We start from the raw sequence: 22,176 nt of genomic DNA on the forward strand, positions 1-22,176 counted from the left end.
GCTTTAGGGGCTGGGAGTTTGGCCTAGTGCTTGCCTCGCATGCACCAAGACCCGGGTTCAATTCCTTGGTACCACATACATAGAAAAAAAGGGAGAAGGCCAGGAGTTTAGCCTAGTGGTAGAGTGCTTGCCTAGCATGCACAAAGACCCAGGTTTGAATGCTCAGAACCACATATGTAGAAAAAAGCCAGAAATGGTGTTATGGCTCAAGTGGTAGAGCTCTGGCCTTGAGAAAGCCCAAGGACAATGCCCAGGCCCTGAGTTCAAGGCCCAAGACTGGTGAAAAAAGAAAAAAAAGAAAAAGCCAGAAGTGGTGCTGTGGCTCAAGTGGTAGAGCTCTGGCCTTGAGAAAAAAACCCAAGGACAGTGCTCAGGCCTTGAGTCCAAGCCCAGGACTGCCCTCCCCCCAAAAAAAATGTTTTAGCCAAGACTAAATGCTGAAGTTACTTAGCAGCAGTAAAAGTAGAGCCTATCTTTCCCTTCAGTCCTTCAGCTAACACTTGAGTAGGCTGAGACTAATGTACACAATTATGAATGTCCTAACTACAGACATTTATTTTTTACAGACTTGACAATTTATCATTGTTCATAGGTAATGTTTTCACATTAAGATGTTTTTAACAGTTTATTTTAAATTAAAAAAGCAAACCCTATTACTATTCATAACAGAAAGGAAAATAAGATGGCACAAAGCAGCAGAATAAGGGTCGCATGGTTCAGAGGCTTTAAAAAAACTCCCTGATAGATTTATTCAAGCTATTCCTTCACACTTCTACTATTCTTTACACTTATACAGTTCCTGATTTATACTATACTTAACTGACTTTAAGTTGGTTTACCCAAATCAAAACAACACAATTCAGAGTTCAAATTTACTTTGAAATCTCTGTCAATAATGGGAAATTTAAACTGAATGTTAATCTGAATAATATTAATAAAAATTTTCACATGTTTCTTTAAATTCCCAGTATAATTTATAAGTATCCTTAAGTGCTTTACATTATTCCTTTTCAAGGAATAATAATTCCTTGAAATTATTTCCTAAACCCATTTTATAAGCATATACATTAAGGTTAACATTGTTTACAAAGTAAACTGGCCAAGAACAGGATTCTTAACCCATTCTTTTTTTTTTTTTGCCAGTCCTGGGCTTGAGCTCAGGGCCTGAGCACTGTCCTTGGACTTTCTCAAGGCTAGAGCTCTACCACTTGAGCCTCAGCACCACTTCCGGCTTTTTTGTATGTATGTGGTACCAAGGCATCGAACCCGGGTCTTTGTGCATGCTAGGCAGGCACTTTAACCACTAGGCCAAACTCCCAGCCCTCTTAACCCATTCTTAATCCATCCTCTTTGAATGCTTGTGAATCTTCCTCCATAGTAGACAAGAGTAACTTTTCTCCATTGTAGACAAGAGTAACTTTTCAACTTTGTATATTTCAACCAAGTCAACTTGATTTTCTCTCTTTACTATTTAAACTGAAATACATTGTCAGCCCTAGCTTTGCTACCAACTATGGTAACTCAGCAACAGAATTAAAGCAATTTGTTCTCTACATAAAATGAAGACCAAAAGTCCAGATATCTTCTGCATTAGAAACTGGAAATTTTACCTGAAGTCAATCAAAAAGTACCTATGCATCGGTGATAAGATGTTATAAATTTATAAAGAATGACCAAGACATAAGATTGAATTCCCAAAACTGTGTATGAAGTGAGAAGACAAGCAAGATTTAACTAAAGAATTAAAACAAGGTAAAACAAATGTTGAGGAATTAAAGAAAATAAAGATTTAAAAAAAGCAAAGAAAATGAAGATTAAAGTTAATTAGTAAAAATTTTAAGTATCAATCTTGAAAAAAAATATGGCAGGGATAATGGTCAACATTATCAATCCCAATCTTTCAGATCAGAGATGACTGGAGAGGACTAGATTAAAGCTGTACTTCCTAATTTATTTGTCAGGATTACACATATTAAACTCTACTTGGAGCCAGGCACTAGTGACTCACACCTGTAATCCTAGCTACTCAGGAGGCTGAGATCTGAGGATTGTGGTTCAAAGCCAGCTGGGCACTAAAGAACATAAGACTCTTATCTCCAATTAACCATTTGAAAACTGAAAGTGGCACTGTGGATCAAGAAGTAGGGCAGTAGCCTTGGGCTGAAGAGCTCAGGGACAATGCCCAGGCCCAGAGTTCAAGCCCCAAGACTGATGGAAAAAATAAAAAGTTACTATTACATAAGGAACAACATCAGAACTCCTAACCACAATAAAAGTTTCTGACACATACTTATATATAACGTATAACTTCAAATGAACCTCCAATTAAAATAAAACTATTTAGAAAAACATTGGATTTACTTAATGATTCTCCTCCTCTACCAAACCAATTACCAGTCTCACTAACATCCAATTAATGAGATATGTCTGTTTCTACATACTTTTCTGCTCGGGCTTGTAAGGCTAGGCTTTACTATACAATTCCCACATGTCCTTCTATGTCCAAGTAGGACTGAGTTCTGATTGAAGTAATTTCTTTTGAATTATATTTTAATTCCCATTCCAACTATTTAATTCAGGCCCTTATCATATTTCACTTGGACTTCTATAAACACCCATCTGATCTCCTTTGTTTCCATTCGCAAAATCTTCAATCTCCTCACCTTTTCCCCAAATTCTAAAAGTCAAATCTGATCTCTGTTCCCTACTTTGATACAGTAATTCCTTATCTGTATCTTCCTCTTAACAGTTTTGAAATGCACCATGGTATTTTAAAAGGCCAGATAAACGCTGTACTAAAATTACATGGGAGTCTTCATTGTTGGGGTTTTTTTAATGTTACTGTTTTTGCAAGTAATGGAATTTGAACTCTGGGGTATCATCCCTCTAAGGTAGGTACTTTGCCACTTGAGTCATGGCCTCAGTCTTTTTGCTTTAATTATTTTTTGAATGGGGTCTAATTATTTGTTCCAGGATGGCTTAAAACCCCAATACTGATATCTATGCTTTCCATTGGGAATACAGATAGGCACTCTTGAATCTTGTTACAGGAGACAGGATCTTAACTTTTTACACAAGTTGGCCTACACAATCCTCCCAAACTCCACTTCTTAAGTACCTGTTCCACAGAAAAGTATTAGTTCTTCAAACTTTCCAAGGTGCTTCGCATCTCTTGTGTAAGTCTGAAATATTCAAGTATTGTCCTATTATCCACCTCCTTTCCTACAACCCTTTCCTGATTCTCCAAACCTTTTTGAAAACTGTCATATATATATTCAGTCTTCCCACCTATAGAACCATTCCATAAGATAGGATACACATGAGAAAACCAAACCCAACAGTGGAAGGTAAGATACCTGGTCTTAAGTGACCTTTAGTTTCAATCGACAATTACTGATGACAGAAGCTATGGTGTTTACCACAGTGACTTACCAGACTCTGACATATCACTCTGAAGCATTGACTTACTCATCAGTTTACACATTTGTTTCCCTCTTCAGACATACTACGCTCCCTGAAGGCAAGTATCAACCCTGGGTTTGACATCAACATTTAGTTTCTTAATACATGTTTGCTCACTAAAAGGGAGTAATAAGGCCCTGGACAGCTGGTACCATGACTACTTATTTCATGTCTTGACTTCTTAGAGCTCTGAATGCACTCCCAAACCAAATATATTTGGTTTATATGTAAATTTACTGCTGAACTCATGAGAAAATGTATGAGATAATGAATTTCAGTATTGTTTTAAACTACAAAAAAAAGCTGTACAGTTTTCAAAAATAATCAAACATACTATTCCTCTATTACAATCTGTCAGACTGAAGACTTCAAATTTTAAAGTTTCATCCCACAAGAGCAGGCAATTACTGCAGTGTGGTTTAAATAGCTGAAATTCAAAAGGTAAAGTTGATTAATAATAGATGACAAAAAGAAACTGAGCACTGAATACACAAAGCCCGTTTCGAAATCCACTTGGGCTAACCAGTGAGCAATGCTATCTCTGTCATAATGTTCTGTCATCTGTCATTTCTGAAACCACTGGTAAAGTATCGATCAATACAGTTGTGTATAAATGCAATGTCCTTCCTGCATTAAAGTGCATGTGTCTGCTAGGTAAAACAGCAAGCTACTTCCTTTCAGTTAAATTGCATACTAAATATAAATGTCAGTAAAATTGACTTTTTACCCATTTGTAGAAAACTATCACTCAAAACACCGGAGGTATTTGAAAATACGCTTTAAAATCATACTTTCATTTTATAGGTTTCTGGTAAAATTGAAATGGTTATTCCTTTAACACCACTTTCTGAAATAACCCAGTAAGAGGATGGAAAAAAAAAAAAAAAACTTTTCTAAACAACCTGATGTAGTGGATGGATAATACAAAGGGAGTACAGGCAGAGTCCTGGTTTTCTAGTTCGAGTCACATTCTTAACTTGCTATGTGACTTGGGGCTCAATCGCTATATTCTCTTTTGCTTTTTAAAAACTGTGTATGTTGGGAAGCTACTTGATTTTCTTTAAAGTTGCCTCACAAATTCTGTTCAGTCTTCTAATTCTGGACTTCAACTTAAATTCTAGTCTTCTAAGTAACAAACACATCGGAAATTGAAGGAATGATTCGCTATGCATGGGGTGGCACAAAATGTAAACGCTGGGCTCAAACACAATTAACAAGCTGCTAAGTTCCCAGAAACTTATCTTCTTGAACACGCAGGTGTGGTCTAGCTTGACACAGGTAATACCACTAAGGAAATTTATAAAATGGCACTGGGGCTCAAACTTCTTGGGACATTTCCTGGGTTCCAGTGGTGCATAACGTGCAGGTGCACGCGAAGAGAAACAGCGCCAGCCACATTCCAACAAGCCACACTTCAACCCAGTCACCTCAACTGGACCGCCACAAGGCCTACACCACCGAACTAAACTTCCCTACCCCCAGAAGCGCCCGCAGCCAGAGTAATGAATGCTTCTTTAGAAACAACACCCGTTCCCTTCCCACAGCAGAACTGCGTGCTCCCAACCTGCCATCTGGGCTTAGAACTGGAGGCACAGCACCAACCTAAGACTCTGTCTTGGTCCCCCAAAGGACAAGAATTACTAGAGACTGCGGCTTCCCGGCCCGTGGCTGGGGGTGGGGGGAGGCGCACCCCCTCTTACAAATACAAAAAAAGAAAAAAGAAAAGGGTAAAGACAAAAAAAAAAAATCCCTGTAGAAGTGAGAAAAGCACAACCAGGGCCTAGACGTGTTTGCTGGAGAAAGAAACCCTGTTTTTCTGCACTGGGGGAAAGACAGAATTGATCACTTCCTGCCTCCACACCCTGGAGTGTCCAGCAACCTGCACTCGACTTCATTCTGTCTTAGGAGATTGAATACGCGATGCACTTTCCCCTACATCGTATTCGCTCCTCCGACCTCAGGCACTGAGAAGGAAGCGACCCCGATCGCGCAGAAAGGGGTGACGCGAGGGCCAGCGCCAGGGTCCTGGGCTGCCATTAAAGCAGCTGGTGCAAGAACACGAATACATAAAAACCCTTGTGGGTCTAAAAGTTTGGACCGGCGGCAAAAGCCGCAGACCCCGGGGCCGTCCAAGCCGGACTCCAAACGGCAGGCCCGCCGAGGTGACGCTACCCTTGTTCTCCAGCAGCTCGGGAGGCGGCGTCCGGCCGGGGCCCGCACCCGGGACACCGGCCAGCCCCGCAGGGCCGGGGTCGGGGCCGGCGGGGGTCCGGGCGGCTGCGGGACCCCCCTTCCTCAATCCCCCTCCCGGGAGAGCGCGCGGGGGGTGGGTGGGGGGGGACGGGGGTCTCGACCACTGACCACGCATTTCTTGCCCAGGAAGGAGAAGAGGGACTCGTTCTCCTGCGGGGTGAGCAGCAGGGACCCCACGTTGGTGACCCTCCGCGGGGGAGGCGGCTGCTGGCCGGAGCTCATGGCTGTCGCCGGCGGGGCTGGAAGTCCGGGACGGCGGGTGGACGAGCGGGCGGCGGACCCCCCTCGCGGTGACAGGGGCGCGGAGCGGGGCTCACAGGCGCATCGCCGCGCAGCCCCTCCGACGCGGGCGGAGGAGCAGGAGGAGGAGCGGCGGCGAAGGAGGGCGCGGCAGCGGGGCTGACGGCAGGCCGCGCTCCCGCCCGGTGAGGCGCAGGCCGGAGGCTCCCGGTTCCGTGGCACTCTCGGCGACTGCGCTAAACTCTCAACTCCACCTCCGGTCCTCCGGCGGCGGCGGCGGCGGAGGCGGCGGCGGCCGCACAATCCAACATGGCAGCGGGAGCGGACGAAACCACAAGGCAGGGGACGCCGGGGGGTGCGGGAGCACGCGCCGGAAGCTCGCGGGCCGCGGAGGAACTCACGCTCCCTCCCCGCCCCCTCTGCTCGCGGAGACCTGGGCGCGCCCGCTCGAGGCCACGCCCACTTCCGGCCGAGGCGCGGGCTGGGCACGTCACGTCGCGGCCGTCGTCTCCGGGTCCCCGGCGACGACCTGAGGCAGGCCTCGTCGCACGGCCTCGTCGGTGGGTGGTGGCCGCGCCTGACGCCGGCAGCCGTGGGAGTGAGTGGAGGTTGGTCCGGGCGGATCGGTGCGCCTCCCCGCTGTGGGCGTATATCTGTGCGGGTCCGGGAGCACTCGGTAGCCCCTATTTCTCTGCAGGGCTGTTGTGGTGCTCACGCCGGACAGCCGGCGTGGCCTCGGGGCGCGAGGGCGCGGCTCCCCTGCGGCTCCCCTGGGCTTGTGGCCGGGCCTAGAGCTCAGACTCTGGCCACGGGCTGGGGGTGGAGGGGGGGCGCCAGCACGCTGTCCCCGGGGTTTCCAAGGAGCGCCGTGGACCCTGCAGAAAACAGAACAAGAACTCACCTGCCACAAGTGTGTGCAAACGTGGAAACCCCAGTAATAACCACCCGAGGACCCCTTTCCTTCTCCTGGATTAGAGATTACCCCCTCCACACTTCAGTTTGTCTGTCATCCCAGGTCCCAAAGAAGTAAATCCCTCAAGACTTTTTTTTTTTTCATTATGTATTTTAGACTATTCGAAGGTAACCTCAAATCTACCTCCCTAGATGAGATTATACTAAGCGGTTGTAAAATTTGATAATATGGGAGTGATAAAATAAGACTCCAGTGAATTGTAATGTATGCATCTGTCCTCCACATTATGGGTGTTGGGATTTTTTTTTAATTAAAGAATTTATTAACATTTGATTTTTACCTCATATTTCAAATGACATGTTTAACAAACAAGTATTCAAGAAGGGAATCTCTATAGAGTCGTGTTGGGATTTTTGTTTGAACTTTATTACCGTTATGTTTGCTTAATTTCATTTAACGAGAGTTTTCCGTTAAATCTATGACATGTATTCTATGACAAAATTTGGTAAAGGTGTTTTATGTTAAAAGCATCTTTGATGTACCAAGTAGATTGATAAACCATTATCAATGCAGTTAGGAATTTTTCCAACAAACGTAAAATTAAAGTCACTTTCAATTGAGTAAGCAGGAATAAATCAACGAAGAAAAATGAAAGCATAGTTGTTGGAGTCCTTACATAGCACATAGGAATTTAAAAATTTAACTTTATGGGCTGGGAGTATGGCCTAGTCATATAGTGCTTTCCTGGCATGCAGGAAGCCCTGGGTTCAATTCCTCCTTATCATATACACAGATAAAGCTGGCTCAAGTGGTTGAATGCTAAGGACAGTGCCCAGACCCTGAATTCAGGTCCCAAGACTGGCCCCCCAAAATTAAACCTCGTTGAAAAAGGAAGTTTTACAAAGCAGCACAACTCTAAAATACATAATTTATAAACACAGTAGTAGAAAAGTAGATTTGGGGTTGTCTGGATTACAGAGCTAACAGAAGACTATCTTCTTAAAAATACAGCTCTTAGACATTGAAAGCACAGTGAAAAAAGCATTACAAATTCTTGATAATGAATAGAAATTATAGTCCTTTTATTTTCAAACCTATGGACAACTACAATGACAGATATTAAGCTTCCAGTAGTCCAAAATTAAAGTTCCTTCTAGGCCTCTTAAACCTTCTGAATCATGGACAAGATGCCTCTCAGCTTCATCTATGTAAAGCTAGCAAGAATTTGTTTCACAAAGCTGTAAATGGGACTAATTATACCTACTTTGAAGTTAAAAAATAAACCAGACATACAAAGTAGTTAATACATGATTATTACATGAATTTTGTCACATCCTCCTTGCCTGTCTGTTTTAAAGGCTGGTTCTTCCAAAACTGTCCTTTACATAGTCACTATATTTAACCAGAATGCCAAAATAACAAACTTTTAATTCTATATATTTGGAGTTGAAGTACTCTTCACTTTAAGAAAAATGACAGAGATGGAGGCGAACTCATTGGTGAATTATGCTTTTAGTATGTGTCAGGTCCTGAATTTAATACCCACTCCTTGTAAAAGAATGATATGTAACACTTTTTGTGCTAGAAATGCCAGCCACCTCCAAGAACTTGCAGTCCATTCGTTTTGAAAATGAAATAAGTGGGAAAAGAGCTCTGGAAAACACACACACACACACACACACACACACACACACACACACACACACACACACACACACACACACACACACACACACACACACTATGAGACAATACTAAGCAGGATTGTTGATGACTAATGCTATGCTGAGAACTTTATAATCATTTTACAACCTTTTATTAGCCTGGACTTCTAGTGCTAGAATTACTTTTTCTCCCTCAACATTCTAAGCTTTCTAGAATGTAGTTTTCAATTCATCCTGTTCTATTTCCTATGAACTTGAACATTAAAAACATTTTTATTTTATTTTTTGCCCGGCTTGGGGCTTGAACTCAGGGCCTGAGCACTGTCCTTGGGCTTTTTCCTCAAGGCTAGCACTCTGCCAATTGAGCCACAGTACCATTTCTGGCTTTTTCTGTGTATGTGTTACCCAGGAATGGAACACTGGTCTTGGTGCACGCCAGGCAAGCACTCTACCATTAGGCCAAACTCCCAGCCCGAAGATGAAAAATTTTGACCACAGATTTTTTACTCCTGAAACCCAAACAATTTCTTTAATTTTTCCTCTAAAATTTAAATACATTATCTAAATTGCAATTTAAGCTATTTTTTACCCTTTTTGTTTTTCTCTGGAGTTTCTCCCAATTCCTTGATATTTTTAAATTGTGCGAAATGCAAGCAAGAACATTTCACTGGAAATTCAACTTCCTTACTCCTTTGAGCATGTGACAGACAATATTTGGGGATTTACTGTTTATTCACATTCATCTGTAGATAGCAAGTACTGACTGTATTTGTTTCAATATTTTATCAAGTCTTTTCTATCATTCTTGATAGCATAATTTCTCTTCAGTAGAAAACAAGGCATCTTTCATTCTGTTTTCTTTGGCAACTGTTTTCTTATCTTATTCTTTTGCCCAGTTTGAGAGATTGGAAAACAGCATTCTGTTTTCTTTCAACTTGATATCTTCAACTTTGTAAGTTAGGCTAAGAAGGCAAGGATTTTTGTCTTCATATATACATATAAAGTGCAAATGATTAGCTTAAAGTGCACAAATACAGCCAAGAAAAAAGGTATTTCTGGGAGCAAGTTTTTCATTTGGCTTTCCTTGCAACTAGAATCTATTTTACCTTCCCTCCTCCCTTATTTTCTGTCTTTGCTATGTTCCTTTAAGTTGAGATCCTAGGCTTTGACAGAAAATGTTGGCATAGCATATTTATAGACATTAAAACATTTTCTGATCTCTACCTGCTGTTATTACTACCCTTACCTTTAGTTACTCATTTTTGTTTTTTCTTTTTTCAAATGTCATTGTTTATGTACTGTTGGAAGTCCTCTAGAACATCCTATTCTCGTGGCTAATGTTAATCATTTTGAGATGGAGCAACACCCTTCCCTGTAGGGGAATGAGGCACTAGCAGCACACAGAGACCCATGGCATTCAGCAGCTGTTGTAGCCATTATTGCTGGAACTGACATGTTGCCAGGCGGGCCATGACTGTAGACACAGAACAACAGCACGTTTTTCACAGCAGGAGAGATAAGTGCCACATCTTTCATACAACTGCCAAGTGTCAGGGATTTAAAATGTTTACATTGTAAAATGTTTCTGCACACTTTTTTGTAAATGTTGCATACAGTAGTACTTAAGAATCTGTCTCCCATGAGAAAGGGTATCAATGTATGAATTAATGCACCTTCTATCTGGCAAATATAATGTAACCCTTCTATTTACAATAAAAATATATGGAAAAAAAAAAAGAATCTGTCTCCCTTGGCTGGGAATGTGGCTTGTGGTAGAGTGCTTGCCTAGCACGCAAAAAAAAAAAAAAAAAAAATTCTGCATCCTAACTTACATGTTGAAGCATTTACTTTTCATCAGAATTCTTAGGGAGGAAGCTACAGAGTAAATTTTCCTTTTAAACTCATTTTAAGAGCAAACTTCTCTGACTTAATTTTAAAAGGATAGCTTAGGGCCGGGAGTTTGGCCTAGTGGTAGAGTGCTTGCCTAGCATGCACGAAGACGCGGGTTCGATTCCTCGGTACCCCACATACATAGCAAAAAGCTGGAAGTGGTGCTGAGGCTCAGTGGTAGAGTGCTAGCCTTGAGAAAGTCCAAGGACAGTGTTCAAGCCCTGAGCCCAAGCCCAGGACTGGCCAAAAAGGATAGCTTATAACCCATTCAGATATTGATATTAAAAGAAAGTTGAATTCTTTTACTAGTGAATTACCAGCAATAGTTACTGTATAGTTTCTAGGTGCCCAAGACATGCCTTTATTTGGGAAGTGATTTGAAGCACTGAGGTTGTTATAGTTCCCAGGATGCTGCTTACTGGTAGTGTTCAAGCTGATGTGCTTTAACTATAGTGAACATTCAGTAGCTGTTGGCCTAATTATAGGCCAAAGAGAAAGTAGAAACATTGGCCTCTTTATTATAATGTACTCAAGGTTAGCTTATGGGTGAGATACATTTTTACATTGGTGGTAAATCTGCCACTCAGGTTGGGCACTGGAAACCAAAATCTTTTCAAGTGTCTAAAAGCTGACACTTTTAACAGCATTCCTTGGGTACCTGTTTATGAGTTTTCAAACCCCAATTTTCCTAGGTATGTGCCTGATTAGGGAAAGGCCACAGATCTGTACTCTGATTGAAGAAAGCCTGAGATTTTTAGGTTCAGCTCTAGAGATTTACTGTTTCTTAAATCAGAAATTCTCCTAATAGAAGGTAGATATTTATGAAGTATTCAGGTTGAAGTTAATTCAGTTGGGGAAGGAACTTTAGGACATTGGATTACTTGAAGGGAGGTCTTTTTAAAGATGAAACAATAAATATAGAATATCAAACATAAATGATGGTGGTTTTCCAGTTTGATAAAAGTGATGTTATTTGGTAGAGTGCATTGCACAAACACACGCACATGCACACACACACATAATACAACTAAAACTTGTGTCTGGGAAGTTAATGACCTTATTTCATTTTTGTTCAGTGAAAAATTAACATTGGTTTTTCTTCCCATATTAACTAGTTTACTTGTCCTTAGAAAGTTAGTAATTACACATTGTTGGCAGTGTAAGTTCAAACACTTATATGTCACTTGTCTGTGAAAGCTATTAAAATGATCTGTTAAAGCGAACAAGTAATTTTCTTTTTTAATATATTTTTATTGTAATTAATAGAAGGGTTACATTATATTTGCCAATAGAAGGTGCATTACTTAACAGACATTGCTACCCCTTCTCATGTTTTTGTCCCCATTTCCCTCCCATCACCCCCTCCCCTCATCTTGTTTTCCCCCTTCCCTATCCTATTTCAAATAAACAAATAAACATGTATACAATATATCAGATAACAAGGTAAGATACTGTAACAATATGAGATAACCAAGGGACAACAAAAGAGATGAGAAATAACAGTACATTAAGAACAGCAATCACACATTATATGGCTCTTGCAAACAAGTAATTTTCATGTCATAAAATATTGCCATTGCCAGCGATAGACCAGTGTTCCACTTGCAAGTTCTTTCATTAGCCTGAAATTTCTCAGTGCTAATATGCCTTACACACCTTTATATATTCTTTTTTTTTTCTTGGCAGTCATGGGACTTGAACTCTCGGCCTGGGCACTGTCCCTGAGTTCTTCAACTCAAGGCTACCACTCTACCCCTTGAACCACAGTGCCACTTCTGATTTTCTGGTGGTTAATTAGTGATAAGAGTCTCGTGAACTTAAGTGCCCAGGCTAGCTTTGAATTGTGATCCTCAGATCTCGGCCTCCTGAGTAGCTAGGATTACAGGTATGTGCCACTGGTGCCAGCTCTATTTGTAATATCTAGTTTATGCTGTACTCAGTGTATATTGATATATCAAATGTCTTATTCTGGTTCAAAGAAAAAAATATTTTTTTTCCATAAGGAACTGGATTAGTTACACAAGTTCCAAAATCTGGTGATTCTATAATTTGTCCAAACGCCATCGAACAGAATTAAGCATATGATATTATGAATGAACCTAGAGATAAAATATATACACAGAGTCTGCATACAAACTAAGAGCAGGTTAGGGGTTGTGACTAACATTAAAGGAATGTCTGATCTCCTTAGGTGGCTCAGCAAAGTAATTCAAATGCAAAAGATAAAGTGATTTTTATCTGTGCAAGTTCAGGTGCCTAGGGGCCCTATCTGAGAGAGTTACAGGAATATTATTGTGGTTTTCTAGGAATACTAGTTTTTAGCGTGATGTTCTTGCTAGAATAGAAAAGCAACATTATGGCCTGGGATTGAGAAGCAGCTCTGGAAGTAACTTCTTTAGCCAGAAATATTGGAAAAATGAATAAAACAAGAACCAAGATTTAAAAAAAATCAGTATATTGACATTCCAGGAACTGGGGGGAGATAGACCACTACTTCAGAAAGTATGCTCCTCTAGCATCATTATCAACACAAATGAGCTTGTTAGAAATGTAAATTCTTATGCCCAACATCAGTCTGAACCAGAAACTCTAAGAATAGGACTCCAGTGTGTTTACATCAATGCATCAAGGCTTGCTCCCTCCCTTTTCCCCCCTCTGAATTGTATTATTTTTTGTAGAAGGGAATTCATAATGAACCAGTAAGTTTATTCTTGTCAGGAATGTCTTCATGATGTGGCACAAACAGCTTTTGGGTGACCATGGATGACCTGTTTTGATCTAAATTCAGCTACTAATTAGTTATGTATTCTTATTGAAGCCACTCAATTCACAAGCTTCTATTTCCTCATTTGTGAAATGAGTGAATTAATGGCTGCTAACATCATCTTTGGCACAAATCACATAATTATACTATTAGAAATACCTTTTGATTGTCTAAAAATGCATATATAAGTCTTACAATAAGCTAGCCTCTATTGAAGGAGAAAGGAAGCATAAAATACAATCCCATAAACATAAAATTCTTTTTTTTCCTTTTTTATTATTGTATTTTCATGTTTTTCATTTTCTTTTTTATTGTCAGGGTACTGTGCAGAAGGGTTATAGTTACATTCATCAGGTAGTGGGTACATTACTTCTCGATTCCTCTTCTCATGTTTTTGTCCCCAGTCCCCCGAGCCCCTCCCGATCATCTTGTTTCCCCCTTCCCTATTTCAAATAAACAAATGAATATATATACAGTGCACAAGGTAGCAAAGTCAAATACAGTAACCACATGAGCCATGAATGTAAAATTCTGTTTCGATTACTGTAGTGCCAGAGGAATGAGTATTTAATCATTGGTTTCATGGAGTAATTGAATATGTATAATTTATATTCAATGCTAGATTACATAATACTTGATAATCATTAAATCATTGATGACTCATTATTAGTTTTTGTTTTATTTTTTAAATATAAGAAAAATTGAGTATTCAGATTACTTAGGTAGTGTCAATAGACATATTAGAATAAATTATTCTATGTTCTTCCTCAATTTTTAGAGACAATGAATTTGGAGCTGGCTACAGCAACTATGTAGTTTAAACTTATTCACCTATGCCTAAAAATGGAAATGACAGAAAAGTATTAAAGAATATGTGGATATATTTGGTTTGTTGCATAGCAACAGCTGTTGGTTAGATGTGTCTAAAAATTTCATTGAAAAACAGCATAATGTAAAGAAAATAACATGCATTTTTTTTTTGCCTGACTGTCCTGGGTTGAAAACCCCATTTACAAGACCTCAGTTGTTTATCTAATCCATGGAGATAAACATATCTTATGAAATAGTTGTGGGAAGTAAATAGTAGCTGTTGTTACTAAATAGAACTAAATTCAAGAACATTAAATCACCTAAAGCCATATCCATATGTACTTTGAATACATAAATATATGTAACCAGCAGACCCTACAGAAAGAACACATTTTACAAGTCATTTCTTTACTGGGTTGTTTTTTTTTTTTCAGTTCTTGAGATTCAGGTGGATCCACACAAACAACTTTCAATAGTTATTACGTACTTGGTTATTGGCTTCATGGGGAAGGAAAGGACAGTTGTAGCAACTCCCACTCACCAGAGCCAATGTCACGTCTGTGGGGCAAACAGCAGCTGTGAGCCATTGGCAAGAAACAGCATAGATTGGGCAATGGTAATATGGATGGTGGTCAGGGAGAACGTCAATAGTGCAGCTTCTTTAGCTGGAAGGTTTCTAGATTCTAAACATGTCAGGTGACAGTTCAAATTCTTCTGTGATCCCTGGAATCACAAAGAGAACACCTTTTGTTAATTTGTTGAAAAGCATTGAGTAAACTAAAGACAATATAGAAGCCTCCAATGTAAGTGGAGCGTCCTAGCAACTTCTCATCAGCAAAGGAAAGGCAATACCAACAAATGTTCAAAGACAAATGATATATGAATACAATTGTCTCTTCATCAAGGTGTACTAGTTTCTTGTCTTTTAATCATGACTAAACCTTTATTCTACTTAGTAAAAAGGATACATAGAAAGACCTTATTTTTAAGCTCTGGAACACTGAAAGTTTCCATTCAGTTTAAGCCTAGCTCATCACCTTTAGGTGCTGTACATGAAACTCTCAGATGAGAAGACCACGATTATAGGCCCTTCTCACCAAAAAATGAGCAAGACTATCTCACAAACAAACCGGGAGTGTTCATGCTTACCTGTGATCCTAGGTACCTTTGCAAGGGAGAGGTAGAAGAAGAGAGGTCTGAAGGTTATCTCAGCAAAAATCACGACACCCCATCTGAAAAATAAACAAAAAGGCTGGTGATGTTTCTTAAATGGTAGCACACAAAACTCAGTAGTGTGAAAACAAAAGCTCCACAAAAGTTCTGTTGAATTAGATGGAAATTTTGTAAAACAATGAATTTAATCCAGAACTTTTGCTTTTACTTACAGGTGATAGGAATGCTGAAAATCCAGAGACCATGAAGAAACTCAGAAAAGCAACAAAAGAACTTTTTAGAAACTACAAGGTTGAGGCTGGAGGAACAAAAACAGAAAGTGGACCAGAATCATTCAATAGATGGTAGAAGCACAGCGATCGGGCCAGAGCAAAAGATCTCTGGAAAGAGAGAAGGGGAGAAATTTCCTGATTTCTTTCTCAGATCCTCTGGTAGCCTGCCAGTGTCCTATTGTCTTGACCCAGCTGGATGTCAGCTGGAAAATGTACATTTATAGGGATCATTTTCCTACAGAGTACAGACCTGGTCAAGGACAGGTACAATAGTATTTGTTAAAATAACCTTAGAAGTTTGTTATTATACTACTTTCTTCATTCCCAGAGCCAATAATATAATTCAGAGCTAATACCATGTGCCTGATTTTCCAAATTCATTTCCTTGTGACTACTTGGGCTTTCTCAAGGCTAGAGCTCTACCACTTGAGCCTCAGCATCACTTCTGGGTTTTTTCTATGTATGTGGTACTAAGGAATCGAACCCAGGTCTTCATGCATGCTAGGCAAGCACTCTACCACCAGGCCAAAATCCTGGCCCCCCTCGTGACTACTTTTGTACATTCTGTTCATTATTAGATCTGAAATGATTAGCTGACAAGATTTCTTTTATGATCTTTAACTGTTCATTTCCCTATCATAGACAAATCTCAGCTTATAACCTCAAGTAGTGACAGCCACATTTATATCTTATGATTTAGCCCTCTGGTTATAAAATATTGAATCAGAAGTGAAGAACTAATCTCAGCAAAACCAATCAAATTTGTTTCCTGAGATCTTAGGCGCCTATACCCTATCTATATGTTTGCTTGAGGAATGTATGGTGACCATTTTCTGGGGCATTTTCCCCATGTAATTTGATGATAAAAAGATGAATGAAGCAAATGTTAAGGAGCAGTGATGAGAGAGCTTTTACCACCACACCCGATTTCCCCTGTGAAGGAGATTCATGATAGAGTAGTGTATGGTCCCAGCAGCTTTCCAGAACTGGCGATGTAGTGGTGAGCATAGCTGCCATCCAGTAGCTTTCAAAAATTCTGAATTTAAGTCCTTTGGGGGACCCAGTTTCATTTTCCACTCTTGAAATACACAAAAAACTACATCTCTCTCATAAATGTATCTTCTTTAACTTTCATTTTCCTAGGATTTTTCTAGTAACAAGTAAAAGGATTTTTACTGAGATAACGTATTAATTTGAACAGGCTGTTTAAATATGAAGCCACATACTTTCTAACATTTCCATTTTTTCTCATTGATATAGTTAGGAAGATATAGATGGAGTGTTATTAGTTCTGCTACTCTTTCTCCTGAAGCTATAATGGGCTTATGATGTACTCTGTTAGGCTGTGTTCTGAGCTGATGGAAGAGAAAAACTAACACAAGCACTAACTGATTTGTCGTGTTGACCCAGTTCCTATGTGATGATGGTATCTACATGCATGCATATTATAATAACCTGACACACATGAGAACAATGACCTCCTGTCACCATTTCCTGTTTTGAGTCCATGCATCATCCTAATATTCTCCAAGTACCACTGTATTTTATTTACTGATAAATTCATCCTCCTACCCCAGCCTCTCACACTTGAGTCTCCATCAGCACTGCCAGTTGCCTGAACTGACCATCTTTTCCTCACACCTCTTTTTTTCTTGTGTAGAATATCTTCTCTTCTTGCCAAGCAAGCTTTCCTTCAATAGTTAGGCTAAGTCCTTAATTTTGTGAAACCTTCTGTAACTTTCCCAGAAGACTTGTCCTTTCTTTTTCTTTTTCTTTTATTTTTCCCCCAGTCCTGGAGCTTGAACTCAGGGCCTAGCCTGTGTCTTTGGACACATTTTCCTCAAAGATAGTAATTACTTCACTGTTTGAAGAAAGAACATTAAACTTTGTACTTATTTACAATATTGACTCTAAATAGACTTGTATTTTATGAGCGTGTGTGTGTAGTTTTCATGGTTATGATCCTCCACTGGCTAGCGCTAATTCTCAATAGGAATTTTGTCCAATGCTTGAAGCATACAAGAGAAGAGAGAATAGGAAGAAGAGCTACAAAGAGATTACTCAGAATTTTAAGAACTAATCAAGATTTATGGTGGTTTTCTATTTACTTTTCTGCAAAATAACATTGGATATTTAGCAATTTCTACATGCTGTATATTTGAATCATGGCTGAGAATACTGTTCTCATCCTCTTGGATGTAAAAGTCAAAGTTATCTGTTGAGCCAGGTAAGTTCTTCAGATTTCCCACTTCTTTATTGGAATATCTTTTTCCAGTTACCACTTCCTCTCCAATTTTAGTTTCATTTCACTTCCAATACATAACAATCTGTTTTCTTTTGAAAATAGCAACCATTACTGAATGTTCCATATTTCCTAGGAATAACTAATCATATTTAAGTAGTCAAATATATTTCTATTGCAGAATTGCAGCATTAAATACTTAGAAGTTACTTTGAATATTTTAGTGGTCATTTGAAATATGCATTAAATCAATTTACCAATTTCTCAAGTAAAAATAGATGTGTTTGTGACTTAGAGCTACAAATGATAAAATCAACTAGAGGGTGAAAAAAAGATGGCAACCAATATTATAGTTTGCTTATATAAGAACACTTTATTTTTCTTGTAGGTATTTTATTAGCATATATTTGATGTATAAGTTGCAACAATTCTATACCCCGTCAGCCTGCCTTATCCTTCCATCTCTCTTCCTGATATTTCTCTCTTCTTAAAACTATTTCAGTTGGTTTCATACATGAGTATAAGGTACTTCAGACATATTTACTCTCATTCATGTTCTTTGTTTTTCCCATGCTGGTACTAAACCCTCAACAAGGTGTGTTTTACTTTCCTGAGATTCATTTATCTCTTAGAATATTTTAATTGTGAAAAGAAGGTTTCATTGTGGAAATTTACATGTTTATATGAGATTGATTTAATTAAATGTACCTCACCTATTGTTGGTACTATATCTGCCAACACTATCCCACTGCTGTTTAGTAAGTTTCCTTATGTCATCTTCACACAGAGATACTGTGTATTTTCATCTCACTCATCTTCCATCACTTTCTTCCATCTTTTCCCATACCCTAATCCTCTCAACAATCCCACAGTTATAGTCATGTATTATAGGCTGAATTTTTACAAATGAGCAAAAACACATTATATTTGGATTTTTGAGCTTTCTTATTTAACAGGATGGTCTTCAGCTCTATACTCTTTCTTGTAAATGACAATTTTATTTTCTTTATGACTGAGACTCTTCATGGTATATGTGGAATATTTGCTTTATGCATTCATCTATTTTTTTGCTACCTCAAAACATTAACCCATGGATGATTATTTTCTAAATATTTTTATCACACTGTCCTGTTATTTAGGTTTTTGTTACTGCTGTACTCTTCTTAAAAGATTTTGATTTCATTTCTAAGATGTGCTTTAGAAGGCCAACTTGATTTTCTCTCAGTTCCCTCTTGCTGTTGTTCCATTATGTTCCACGTTCTTTTGGTAACAATGAAATTCTTACTTTCCTTCACTCTAGCTTCTATTTGTATAATTTCTAGTAGAAAGGCTTACTGTACTTAGCTTTCTAATGACTTGAGGGACATTATGCTGTTACTATGCCTAATTTTAAAGGTTATTAAATGTAGCTGCAGCAGAACTCTGAATTATGGCTTTTCTTTCTGCTGTCAATAATGCTTCTCTTTAAAAAAATTTTCAAAGCATGTGAATTTGTCTTCAAATGCCAATTCAGAACACCATTATTCTAAGATCACCTCAGGCAGCATAATCCTATTTTTTTTTTCTATTCAGCTACTTTCAAAACCCAGTGAGAGGTGAAGGAAGTACAAAAGTTTTCAATGGAAATGCAATCTACTGGAAGCCCTAGAGAACCTAAGTTCATTTCTTGATTAAATTGGGTCCTGGAAGTCTCATAAAACCAAATGCAGTAAGTTATATTTTAAGCATTCTTGATTTTAATAAAAGATAGCTAAAAGGCAATATCAGGAATTCACTTTTATGCCAAACAGCTTATTTGATTGTAAAAGTATTGCTGAGGATATCTCTTAGTAGAAGTTAATAGTCTCCGTAAAAGTGCTAAATAAGATATTCCATTTTGAATTTAGTTGCAGAGAAAGAATAAGCTTTCTGGAAGATTTGACATAAATTTTTGTAATATAAAATACAGCCTTTTTGACATACAATCACATCAACTTTGTCATTACTATCAGAATTTTGGACATTTTTGTAAGACATTCATACTTCCAAATAATTTATATTCCAATTCTAAAAAATGATCCTTTAATGGATACATAGTTTTTTCTTTTGATGGTACTAGGGATTAAACTCAGAGACTCAAAAGGTTCTGGTCAGACATTCTATTGCTTAAGCCAAGCCTTCAAACTCTTTTTGCTGGCCTGGGTTTCCATGCTTCTGCTGTGTTTCCCTGTGTAACTGAGCATGAAAATCGTATGCCACTATGCCAGTCATATACCACTATGCCTATCATTTGTGCTTTCTCAGTTGTAGGGAACCTGGAAAAGGTTTAGGATGCTGGAATACTGATTCTATAGCACTTGAGACACTCATAGCTGCTCATGGAAGGATTAAAACAGACATCTGTAGAGTCAGTTAACAGACTGGAATTCCATCTCCCCTCGCACTACATATACCTACAGTGATGTAGATGGTTTTCTTTTTTTTTTCACTTTTTAAAGAATTTATTAATGTTGATTTTTACATCATATTTTATTTTATTTTATTTTTATTTTTTTTTAATTTTTTTATTGTAATTAGTAAAAGGGTTACATGATATTTGCCAGATAGAAGGTGCATTAATTCACATACATTGATACCCTTTCACATGTCTTGGTACCTATTTCCCTCCCCCCCACCCCCCACCCGTCTTGGTTTTCCCCCCTTCCCTATCAAATTTCAAATATCCAAATACAAATAAATTCAATATATCAGATAACAAAGTGAGATACTATACCAATATGAGATAACCAAGGGACATCAAAGGAGATGAGAGACAACATAGTACATTAAGGACAACAATCATTCATTATATGGCTTTTGTTTCAATATCCTGGAGGTCCTTTCAATTAGCTTCACATTATATGGCCTTATGTATCAAGATTTTGCTCTATTGCAAATCTCTGCTAGTAGAGCCCAAGGTTTCTACTGATTATGACAAATGAGGGAAACCATTGAGCCTAAGTTCCTTTGAGTCTGGCTCACTTCACTTAATATGATTTTTTCTAAGTCTTTCCATTTCCTAACAAATGGGGCTATGTCATTCTTTCTGACAGCAGCATAGAATTCCATTGTGTACAAATACCACAACTTGTTGATCCACTCATCAACTGAGGGACATCTAGGTTGGTTCCATATCTTTGCTATGGTGAATAGTGCTGCAATGAACACTGTTGTGCTAGTGGGTTTAATATGTCCTTGTTTCTGGATGGTTGGGATGGTTTTCTAAAGAAAAAATGAGGCATGGTTGGCAGCCACAAGAATAGTAAATGCCAGGCCACCAAAAACATCAGCTGTATAATCACAAATAAGATTGACACCTTTAGAAAAAAAGGAAAGGACAAAGTATAAGGATGTAGAAATGTATCCTATACAATATTTGGAACTATTTGTAGTACAAAGTATTTATTTGGAATTCAAATTTAACTGGATATTTGTATTTTCCCTGGCACCCCAACTACAAAGGTGTATACATAACATGTAAGAAAAAAAACATGTAAGATTAATATGAACTTTGGTGTGAAAGAAAAATAAGTTATTTCATATTAGGCAGCCAGTTAATTCAACCAGAATCATATGTCATATAAATACCACATCACCATAGTAAAATAAAAGAAAATGTGTTTATGATACTAAATCCACTAGCACAACGATGATCATTGCAGCACTATTTACCATAGCAAAGATATGGAACCAACCCAGATGTCCCTCAGTTGATGAGTGGATCAACAACATGTAGTATTCGTACACAAGGGAATTCTATGCGGCTGTCAGAATGACATTGCCCCATTTGTTAGGAAATGGAAAGACTTAGAAAAAATCACATCAAGTGAAGTAAGCCAGACTCAAAGAACATAAGCTCAATGGTTTCCCTCATTTGTCATAATCAGTACAAACTTTGGGCTCTACTAGCAGAGATTTGCAATAGAGCAAAACCTAGATACATAAGGCCATATAGTATGACGCTAAATGAAAGGACCTCTAGGATATAGAAACAAAAGCCATATAATGAGTGATTGTTGTCCTTAATGTACTGTTATCTCTCATCTCTTTTGCTATCACTTGATTATCTCATATTGTTACAGTATCTTACTTTGTTATCTGATATATTAGATATATTTGTATTTGGTTATTTGAAATTGGATAGGGAAGGGGGGAAAACAAGATGAGGGGTGGGGGTGAGGGGAGGGAAATGAGGACCAAGACATGAGAAAGGGTATCACTGTATGTGAATTAATACACCTTCTATCTGGTGAATATCATGTAACCCTTCTATTAATTACAATAAAAATATATGAGAAAAAAGAAAATGTATTTATGATCAAATTTCAGTGAGCAAAAACAAAGTTGATCTCCCTTGTTTAAGCAACCTCACCACACTTAAATTTTCATAGGTTTGATTTTTATAACCTAAATATTTGTATTTTTATTTCACTTATTTAGCATTTGTGACTATGCAAAGTTTTCTGGAACAGTTT

The 22,176-nt window shown here is 38.6% G+C and overlaps 2 protein-coding genes across 4 annotated transcripts in view; one reads left to right on the forward strand and one right to left on the reverse strand.

The window, feature by feature from the left end:
• The window catches only part of Wasl (WASP like actin nucleation promoting factor), a 48,957-nt gene extending 42,693 nt beyond the window's left edge, over positions 1–6,264 (reverse strand). Inside the window, exon 1 of the mRNA XM_090333229.1 lies at positions 5,824–6,264. Within this exon, the coding sequence (XP_090189355.1) occupies positions 5,824–5,937 (114 nt within the window). The 5' untranslated portion in view covers positions 5,938–6,264. The remainder of the gene's footprint in view (positions 1–5,823) is intronic.
• Positions 6,265–6,443: 179 nt separating this feature from the next.
• Positions 6,444–22,176, forward strand: part of LOC150063515 (hyaluronidase Ccc Hy-4-like) — a 36,651-nt gene continuing 20,918 nt past the window's right edge. The window contains exons 1-3 of one of the 3 annotated variants that reach the window (XM_090333230.1): positions 6,444–6,563; positions 15,384–15,705; positions 19,256–19,391. The gene's annotated coding sequence lies outside the window, so the exon portion shown is untranslated. Of the gene's footprint in view, positions 6,564–12,130; positions 12,308–15,383; positions 15,706–19,255; positions 19,392–22,176 lie in introns of those variants that run through there. The other 2 variants (XM_090333231.1, XM_090333232.1) reach the window with 2 other exon arrangements.

Source organism: Megascapheus bottae, chromosome 5, assembly GCF_031878675.1.
Source record: "Megascapheus bottae isolate mThoBot1 chromosome 5, mThoBot2.hap1, whole genome shotgun sequence".
NCBI lineage: Eukaryota > Metazoa > Chordata > Mammalia > Rodentia > Geomyidae > Megascapheus > Megascapheus bottae.